General features: G+C 37.2%; 1 protein-coding gene across 3 annotated transcripts in view; it reads left to right on the forward strand.

The window, feature by feature from the left end:
- Positions 1–4,144, forward strand: part of MTRR (5-methyltetrahydrofolate-homocysteine methyltransferase reductase) — a 31,391-nt gene extending 27,247 nt beyond the window's left edge. For 2 of the 3 annotated variants that reach the window (XM_056330605.1, XM_056330604.1), the window contains one exon: positions 1,425–1,716. In XM_056330605.1, the coding sequence (XP_056186580.1) occupies positions 1,425–1,554 (130 nt within the window). In that variant the 3' untranslated portion in view covers positions 1,555–1,716. Of the gene's footprint in view, positions 1–1,424; positions 1,788–2,757 lie in introns of those variants that run through there. The other variant, XM_056330606.1, reaches the window with a different exon arrangement.
- The last annotated feature ends 6,563 nt before the right edge of the window (positions 4,145–10,707 follow it).

A 10,707-nucleotide genomic window follows, 5' to 3' on the forward strand; every position in this document is an offset into this window, starting at 1 on the left:
TAACACTGGTATGCTGATTAGAGAGTCTTATTAATTTTAAACAAGCAGTGCTTGTATATTTATTTGTTTTTCAAGTGAGTAAAACTTAACGCTTTCATCTGACTGTACTGAATATCCACATGTATATGAGGTATATGAGGAATCGGGGTGAACTGGAGAAACAGTAATAAGAAATTAAATCTTTATCTATGTGTTGCTAGTGGAAGTCCTGTGAGAGGCTGGTAGTTTTAGAAAAAGCATCGATTGGCTTAAGTTTGGTATTCAAAATCCCTTTCTTTCAGAAGTGGCATCTATATTAAAAGCCTTGGTGTGATGATTGTCAAGGTTTCTCCCACATTCTCTTATTTCTATGTGTTTACACATTTCGATGTTTTAAGATGAGGAGCTTGGCATCTGAACCCTCAACTGGGCAGTAATCTTAGGTTTGTGGGTTTGCATTTGAGGGGAGGTAGATCCCTTTTTTTCCCCTCCAACTTCAGCAATGTAATTTTGCAAGGCAAAGAGATGCTTGTTGGAAAAGTAACAGACGCTACGTCACCAAGAATACGTAAAAAACATTTGGAGGAAATGAAGAATGGGGAGAGTGGAATATACGGGTGGGAATGGTCGCAAGTTTTATAGGTAACCAACACATACTATTCCTACATGACTCTAGTTCCAGCAATAATGGAGTTTCTTGCATCCTGTAACAGCTATTTTTAAACCATTTTATTTGAGAGAAAAGTGAAATTTTTATGTGATGTTTCTGACTGCATGCTTCTGCTTTAACCAAATCGTTATGTACAATACTTGCTCCTTAATTTTAATTCCCAAATCTGTCTTTCTCTCTCAGGGGTATTTTGCATTTCATAGCATTTCATAAGCATTTGATCAGTTATGACTGAAACCTCTCTCAGGCAGTAACTAGAAAGTTGCAGCTAAAAAAACCTCTAAGTAATATCTTCAGCATTATTTCAAGAAAACGTAGTGAGTCTTCTGATAATGTGGTAGTGAATAGATGGTTAATCATGAAGTCTAGCAGAATTCTACAGCTAAATGGAAAGCATGCTGAAACTGCTTTGTGCTGAGTTTTCCTAAGTGTCTTTATAGGGCTTCCAGTGAAGGATAAAGGGTAGTGATCTCCTTATTCAGCAGTCAGGATTGTTTTGTTAGATGTTTGGAAGTGTCACTCTTGGCTATTCCAATATGAAACTGTGGCAAAAAAACACCTCTTTGAAGCTGATTGATTTGCAGCTGGGCCAAAAGTGAGTTGCCAGGAAAGTCAAATAAGGAGGCTTTGGCAGTGATATACCTTAAGTCATTTCACATTTCTGCCAATCCAGAGGTTTATTAAAGCATTTAGTTATAGATGGTTTATATTCTGTACTTGATAAAACGGGATTGGATTTTCTTTTTTTTTTTTTTTTTTTTTTTCCTCTGTTTAGGCAGAAGCTCAGAGAAGAACATACAGACTGGGAATTTGGAGAGACATGGCTGTTTTTTGGTTGTCGGCATCAGGATCGAGACTATTTGTTCAAGCAAGTTCACTCTTTAGCATTCATTTTGTATTCATGAGGGAGTGCTTATCTCTGAGCCATTTCTAACAGTTTTTATTGCTTTTCATTCAGAGACGAGCTCAGATGTTTTCTTGAAAATGGCACCTTAACTCATCTTAAGGTTTGTTTCTCAAGAGACTCTTCGACTGCAGAACTAACCCAGCCTAAATATGTGCAAGATGTCATTAGGCTTTATGCTAAGGACGTTACCAGAGTCCTGCTGCAAGAGAGAGGTTACTTCTATATATGTGGGTGAGTAGAGTGGAGATGGAGTGTCTCAGAAAGAGAACAGAGTTAGCAGAACTTTGAGGCTTTAGAAAGACTTGGAGCTGTCTGAAAGAAAGGACCAACATATGATGCTGAAAGAGCCTTCCTGTAACACTAGAATTCCATCACTATCTCCATTTTTTCCAATATAGTCTTGAAAGTATAGCTTGTAACCACACAGTTCCACTGGCCTTAGTCACTTATTTTTTTTATTTTAGTATTCAAGCTGTAGGAGGTTTCAGGCTAATAGATTTCTCTTGAGAAAATGAGGTATTTGACTACATGTGATGATAAACTAACTGCACAGCTGTGAGATAGCAGCAGTCTTCTGCTGTGTTCCAGGCTTGGGTTGGCCAGAACGCTAGAGCTCTGTAATAATAATAATAATGATAATAGTGTATTTTACAGTGGGAAGTGGATTTTTTTTATTTGTGGATGATAACTTACCTGGAGGTTTGAGACTTTCAGGAAGTTTGTTGATGAATGGACAGGCTGTTTGAATATGGAGCCAAATCTCAGTATGTTCCCCTGCAGGAATAAGTGTCAGCTATTTTTATTAATAATAACATTATTAATAAATGAGGGTTTGGTTTTGGTGTTGGTATTTTTTAATTCTGGAACAATATAGTGATATAATAATAAATTCAGCAAGTCCAGTTCTCCCTAGAAGAAAATAGTTATGCTGTGACAGCTTAACTATGGTTCCAAGGGTTTTTTCTTATAAATTACACCATACTGAAAACCGTAATGCCTGAGAGAAACCCTTGTTACTGTCAGTGCTCAGCTACATGAATACTCAGTAAGAATCTTTTCATATAATATAAAAACTATATTTGGGGGGGGATTTTTTTTTTTATAATTCCTCTTTTCCAATATTATCCAGCCTCTGAAGCTACTGATAAAAGACAAAATATACCATTATGCATTTTCCTCCTCTTCCCCCCGCCCCCCGCAGAGATAAGAAGCACATGGCTGATGGTGTAAATGATGCTGTAGTGGACATTTTAAGCATGGAAATGGAAACCGACAAATTGGAAGCAATGAAAACCCTGGTCATGCTCCGAGAAGCAAAACGATATTTGCAGGATGTTTGGAGCTAAATACTTGGCTTTTCCTATGCCTTGAAACACAGAAAAGACTTTATTTCACCATATGCTTTTGACTAAAAGTAATCGTCAAAAGTGCTGTCTGTAGTCACCCAAATCTTAATTTTCTCTATTGACCTTTCAAGCAGGAATATGAAACCTCTTACGTGTCAACAAACCAGGCTGCCTTTTGAAGTGTATGGGGTTTTTTAATGATGTTGTATTAATGGGCTGTTTCAGTGCCTTGATTCTCTCATTTTAAGATTGGTTTAATGTAGAAAGTAAAAACTTCCATACTTGTAGAAGTATAATTGTATGTTTACATTATATCATGTGGATTTTTTTTCCTATAATGTATACACAAAAAAGCTAGAGAGATTAAATATGATGCTGATAAATGAGTCATCAAATATGTTACTCACTTTCCAAGATTTATTTGAACATTTCCTAGATACTTCCTGAGACTATTCATATTTTTTCAGCTTGCACAATGACAGTTACTGACAAAAGGAATGAATGATCAGAATATTGCACAGAAAGGTTACTGCATAATTTCAACTCTATAAAGTTTTCTTTAAATAGTTAGCTTTGTCATTACATCATATCTCAAAAGTTTTGCTACACTCCATACTAAACCTTATTAGATATTCCTGCATAGTTGTTTAAAACCTTTTTTTTCATTCCTGTCTCTAAAATATATGTGGTTTAATTTATGAGCAAACTCACCAGTTGGCTTGAATTTGATTGCTGGAGAAATATTGCTTAGTAAATTCCTTCTCAGATTACTAAACTAATTTTTTTTTAAGTTGAAGACATAGCAAAATACAGTGTTTTGAAAGCAGTTGCCCCTACATATGACAATCCACTGCAGAAATCAAGTTGTTGAAAGCAAATTGTTGAAGTATCTGGTTTTCTTTCTAACAAAGGCCATTTGGAGTGTAAATAGTTGGAAGAGTGAAAGTATAAGTAATTCATGCTTCTTTTCAGATCCCTCCCCTCTTCACTCTGCTTTTTCTGCTTTCTAAACATCCATGTTGTCTTCTTGGTTCCTTGTCATACTTAGATCTTTAAAGATAAACACAAAGCATGAGGAAATAAATTTTAGACAAATCATTGTTTCCTGGGGAAAATTATTGTTTTGCCTGATGCATAATCAGAACCATATCACTTTATTCCAAATCCTGTGGTTGTCTAATGATCATTAGTTAATTGGTAGGTAAACTTAAAAAAAAAAAAAAAAAAAAAAAAGGAAAAATATAGGTAGAATAAAAAATATAGTTAGAATAAAATCGTGTTTAAAGAAGAAACATTCTAGTGAAGTCACTGGAATTAAGGTTTTGATGTAACCTCTGTAATGATTATTTAAATATCCTTGGAAGAGATCAACTAAAACCTTGTGCAGAAATTCTTCAGCAGAGTGGTTATATCAATCACTGTCAAGTAACCTCTACAGAAATAGCTCCATAGGGAGAGATGGCTTACAGTAACTGTAAACAGTGCATTTTTTGATCTTTGGCACATAAGAAATGCTTTTTTTTTGAAAAGTACTCAGATTTTAAACTTTAATGGAAATTACTAAGGTGTTACAAACATCAACATTTTGGATCAGCCAGTCACCTTTACATGTTTTTAAGAATTATTAATAAAAGAAAAAAGCTATCAGTATTGCAGTAGTAAAAATAAATCATTAACTACCTTCTGTTAACTGGAGTTTGTTTGGAAATAGCACTTATTGTATCATGTGTCTTCTTAGGATTTATTATTTTCAGTGCTGCTTGGAAGTTCTTGGAGTTTACAGAAAAATCAATGTTTTTCTGACTGCAGGTTGCAGCTGTTCCCAGATCTCTTACAGGTGCCGATTGTTGTGTTACTTACATACCACAGTACAGAAGTTGCGCTGACCGTTTTAGCAATACTACAGGCAGTAGCCTAACACCTTTTGCAGTATTAACAGTTCTGTCCTTTTCTGATTGTGTGCATTACATTTGCCATACATTGCCCCTCTCCTGTTATCAGTACTCTACAAAACTAAAACACTTGGTTTATTTAGTAATGTAGTGGTAAATCCATAGAGAAGCGTGTGAGGTTTATTATGATCTCTTAGAACAACAAAAAAACAGTTGCAGCTTACTCTTTAATTTATAACTGCATGGTGCAGAGCCCAAAGTTCAAACAAATTAAAATAACCCCAACAAAAACCACCATGCCTTACCTGAAGGAAGTAATTTTGCATTCACATTCAGTGACACTGAACGAGCAGGAAAGGCAGGGAGGAAAGGTCTTCTGAGATCCAGGAATCATGGAGGTGGAGAAGGCTTGCAATAAGAACTTGTACGTTTTTCTCAATGCAATCATGTCTTTGTATAATTGGATAATGCTGGTTTATAAGTTCTCAGTGTGTCTTATGGAAAAGCATACAGGAGTGGATCTTACTACGTCTTCTAAAGCTAAGCAAGGGATTTTTTTAGGATCTTTTCTTTCATTTTTTTTCTTTCTTTAAGCTTTCTTTCATTAGAGAAATACCATGTATGTGTTTTTCCTTATAGTTTCAGAAATCCTTTGTTACAGCATTCCTTTGTGGTTTGAAAGAAGTTGTGTGCTGTTTCTTACATTTGAGAGGCATACTGTGGTGATTGTGCTGGTACAAGAACTGGCTGTTATGCTAAAGCTTTTGTTCCAGAGAAGCACTAATAGTAAAGCATTCATTATGGCTTGATTTCTCATCAGGTTTTGAATGTTACTGAATTTGTGAAATAGGGTTACAATTTTTCTTTTAATCTGGAGTTTCAAAAGAGGGGTTACTTTTTGAATTACTAAACTCGTGCCAGTTTTTTTCAGTTTGCTGCTTCTCAATTCAAGCTGACTCTACTGCACCTGGAAGCAGAAGTAGTATTTCTGTGTTTCTTGCACCTCTATTTCTTCTCCCTTTCCTTCCCCCTTCTCTCCCAACTTCTCAGGAAATCTAGAATATTAGCAGAAATAGGATGAACATGCTTTTCTAGCAGCCTCTGAAGATATTGAGTATCTTGAGAAGTTTCTTCTGAGAAATGACAAGACCAGATGAGAGAAATGGCAAAATCACAGAACATGACTAGTGTGTCCATTTAAGGTCTGAACTTAGCTAGTAAATGGCACCTTAGGTGTTGAATGGCACGGGGGGTGGGGGTGGGGGGGCGTGGTGGTATTGGAAGTAAAAGTCCAAGTTGATTAAATTTAAAAATAAAAGAAGCTTCTGGAATAAGGCAGGGGCTGTGTTGCAAACTGTAGAGTTTGTAGGCAGTTTGAAAATAGAGGAATAGCTTTTTCCCTCTTTCACTATTCCAAGTTACCAGCAACCATGATTTGGAGGTGAATCTGACGGCATTTTACCCAAAATGAAGTGGTTTTTTTCCTAAGAAATCTTAGATCACTGAGCTGAAACATTTTGAGGGGTTCTCCAGACACTGTTTTATTTGGTAATATTGACTCTGCCTCCATAAATACTTTTGTTCTGCCCAACTTTCTGAATAGGAAAGGAAAAGACTTTAAAGCAAACAACCAACCAGAAAAAAAACACAAAAAAACCGCAGCACTTGGCTGATTAACTTTGCTTTTTACCTCAAAGGAACAGGGAAACATCAACTGTGTGCTGTGCTTGTTAAATCTGTTTCACACATAAGCCTTATCGTATTTTCGATTGTTCCTGGGGAATGTGTAGTGTATTGCCCTCTGCTTGTTTCCTTTGGAGCTTAACTTCCAAGGCCGCAATTTTTGGCTTAACTGCATTCCAATTTTACTTTGGAACTAGAAATGGGAAAAAGAGTATTAGCTTCAGAGAAAGTGAGTGCAGTAGGTCTTACCGGTAATGTAATTAGGAATCAGGCTCATAACTCTTCCTTTCTGTCTTTGGTACTTCTGTTACTCTATCTCAGCACCTGTGAGCTATGTACATGTTACTAACAGCTCTTGCTCTGCACTGCTCCTAGATAAACTTGCCTTCATTTTATACAAGAGAAAACCCAGACAAGGAAAGGCTACTGAATTGTCCAAGGTGAAGAAGGAAATGAGCAGAGACACAAGCTGCTGTTTCTCCAAGAGCCGTGCTACTCATTAGCTCATAGATCCATCTTCCTCATGCATTTCCTCAATAATTGCAGTCTGCTATCACAGGAAATCTAGTTACTTTCCAAAAATGCAGAGGTGGTTTTAAATAATAATTTTGAGTATCTGTTGTACAGTGGGATGGAAACTCAGGCCTCAGGCTTGGTTGGAAGGGGTAGGTCCTGCTGTGCTCTACACAAATTCTGTCCCGGAACCGGTTTGTCGGAGGTGCCAGCAGCAGGTGTCAGGGTACGTGTGTGTCTCTTGTGAGACAGCTGGAGGTGTTGGCTACTGGAGGGACCAAGAGGTTCAGGCCAGCTGCTGGAGAGGCCATGGGGTCTGGAGGTCAACTGAGACCCATGTGCAGGTGTGTGTGTCTCTGTCTATGAGGCAACTGGGGGAGAGCAGAGATGTGGGGCCCAGCTACCGGTAAGATCCAGTATATGTGATTGTCTGTGTTGGTGGGATACTTTGTACGTATGTATGGATATATATATTTCCTACTAATGACCTTTAGTCTGGTCAGCTAGAGAGAGGGACAGCTGCTGGTTGGACCTGAGATCACTCCAGGTTAGGGCCTGATGCAGACCGGGTTGTGTGTGTAGCAGGGAATGTTCTTGCCCTCAAATTTCATCCCTGAAAGAATACACTTTTAAATGTATTTTTAAATAAAACCCCAAGACTATATTTGTCAAAATTTAGTGGTTTGAAGATTTTTTGTGTTTCATCACTTGGTATCTGGTGCATCCTGCGTAACTGAAGATGAGGCCACATGTGGGAACATTTATATTTTTCACATGCGGAGCCACACAGAGGTTTTGTAGCAGGGTTCTTGTGCGTGCTTTCTTGCCCCCCTGTTCCACAAATGACTGCAACGTGTGCAGGGCTAAGCAGAATTTCAGTGAAGCTATTAGCCATTTCTTACTCCCATGACATCTGGTTTTCTCTCCAGCTACTACTCCCTGTAGCTCTATGGCTGGTGATAAGACATTACCTGCTGCCACCATCTCTTCAAGCCACTATGAGGTAGTTGGTTAAAATGCCTTTTTTTATTATTATTTTTCCCCCTCTTCCTGTGCCAGTCATGCCTGGTATGTCAGTGGCCAGCATCAGATGTGGCTGTGCCTCGTGCCCTCGTGCAGATTCCAGGCTGGAGGTCTCTGAAGCCCAGGTCCTGCTTAGCTGGTACTCAGGAATATGGTGAAATCACGTTGTGGGGCTTTGTTTGTTCATCTGCTTGGATTTTTGACAAGGTGTATTTTTTATTGTTCCCATTGGCTGCATCCACTGTTAGGTGTTAGCTTCAGGTACATCCTGCTCTTAGGAAGACTCATGGGACAGAAAGATTTTTCTCTTCCCTGCCTCACAGAAATCCATGCAGCAGGATATTTCTTCTGACACAAGCGTCTTCCTCACTTGACCCTTCATTCTTCTGTAATGCTTTTAATTTATTTTTCTTGTGTTTTCAGAATTTTTTTTTTAGTAGAGCCCAGCAGTGATAATCAGTTCCATTAAGGTTTTCAAGAGTATTTACCAGGCAGGTTATATTGTTTTTATTTTAGCAGGTTAGATACAATCAAGACAGTGGAAGTGTTACTATTCCAGTATATTCAATGAAAAAAATATTCCATGTCTGCCTGTTAGATGTTCTTCAATTTTCTGCTTGTTCTTTGCAGTCATTCATAGTGCTGCACAGGGCAGGAGATGCATGGAATGCCAAAGTTAGTGCCATCTGTGCACATTTCCTGTGGACTCTTCCATTAAACAGTAACTTGCTGCACTGTTAGCTATTGTAAATACTCTGAAAGTCCTAATGTTTTTGAAACTGTGCCTGAGCCTGAATGTTATGCAAATACTTCTCCAGCAGTTATATTTTATGGTAACAGCAATTAGTGTTAGTAGGCAAAGGTGTGTTGTCACATAAACCATAGGGAAAATATACACTACATGTTTTATCTAAATGTTATCATGTGGCCTTACCAATACCACTTCCCAGTTGATAGTATTTCTGTGGTGTTAAGGATAGAAATATTTTGTCAGGTTCTTGGCCAGAGTAGTGTCCATGGTGGATATGATACCAGATGCCTACACCTGAAGATTTTATGCCTTTTAAAACCTTTGTCAACACCATGACATACATAATTTTAAATGCATCTGACTCACAAATCCTCTGCTTGAACGAACGATTTCAGCTGCAGCTGTATATGGTGCTAAATTCCACTTAAATAAGCATTTATATTCAGTCCATTATTCTGTGGATGATTTTTTTAAAAAAGAATAAGCAAAACATTTATAGCAAGCAGATATGAAATGACCTGCCTGAAGCTCAGTTTTGAGCTTTATGGTTCACATGAAGTCATATGCTTGCAGCTTTTCTTTTCTATAATGTAAATATGGATATTCTCATTGCATATTTATACATTTAGCAGTTTTGTACGTTGATGGCCTTGTACAACTAATTTATTAGTGTCTCAGTTTCACTGGATGTCCCTTGTATAAAAGGGACTGTTGTTTTGGGGTTGGGTTTGGGGTTTTTTTCAATAGCTCTTCATCCAGTGTCTCAATCTGGCAGATTCAGATTTTTTTCTGCTCTTCAAATGGAAACTTTATGCCTCCATCTCTGGATCTGTTTACCTCCAGTTATACTTCATCTGAGTTGGTACAACCAAAACTGAATCCAGTAGTCCAAGTTCCTACATGACAGTGATCCGATAATAAATAACAACAGAATATTTTCAGTATTATTTTCTATTCTCTTCTGGTTTTTGAGGTGTCATGGAGTAATAAAAATGCGAGAATCACTGTATGCCTGCTGGTGATTATAGGAAGAATATTAAATTGCTAAAAGTTAGATTCTACAGCCCTGGTCAGCAATGGTGAACTGAAGACATGAATCTACATTGTCAGAATGGTACAAGCAATTGATTTGGATCTGAAAATTGAGCTACTCGATACAATGGTTTAATATAAGAGCTATAGACTATTTTAATGAATCTTGAGAATCTGCTCTCCAGTTGAAGATAATACGTAAACATAAAAAGCTGCTCAGTATTTAATTAGTTGCCTATCATAAAGAAATCAAAATACTTTTAAATTGATGGCAAAAGCAGTATATCAATTTGTTTAGTCTCAAAACCCTATTCAAATATGTTTCACATTGAAAAAAATAGTTTTATTCAAATGCAAATTAAAGTCTTGAAAAGTTGATTCAGCGCAACTACAAATTACATTCACTTTCATTTGCATTTCAATAAATGCTCTGCTTTTGGTGGAAAAGGTTTGTCATGTTGACAAAGCACTCAAAGCCAATTGTGCTTATTAAAAAAGAAAAGATTCTACAGCTGGTTTGAAAACAGCAGTTTTGCAAGGCTCCATCAGTCAGGGGTATTAATTTCTAATCTGCTTTTAACTCTATTGCTTAGATGATCGATTGCTTTTCCTTTTTTCTTTTTTTTCTTTTTTCTTTTCTTTTTTTTTTTTTTTTTAATGCATTTTATTGTAACTTACTAGAAAATCAGCAGGGCTGTTTCCAGTACATTCTCCTCAATGGTGGGACAATGGTGTTTTTAAATTGTTTTTCAGGTGTTGTGAGAAAACAGTGTCAACTGCCCTCAATTTATGAACATCACTAAACCCAAGCAGAATTACAGGGCTATGACTGCTCTGCATTTGGGCAGGGCTACATGTTGAAATAGGCACTTAGTGCATACATGTATCTCTTTCCATGCTTTTGTATAAAC

The sequence above is a fragment of the Falco biarmicus genome, chromosome 3 (assembly GCF_023638135.1).
Source record: "Falco biarmicus isolate bFalBia1 chromosome 3, bFalBia1.pri, whole genome shotgun sequence".
Taxonomy (NCBI): Eukaryota; Metazoa; Chordata; class Aves; order Falconiformes; family Falconidae; genus Falco; species Falco biarmicus.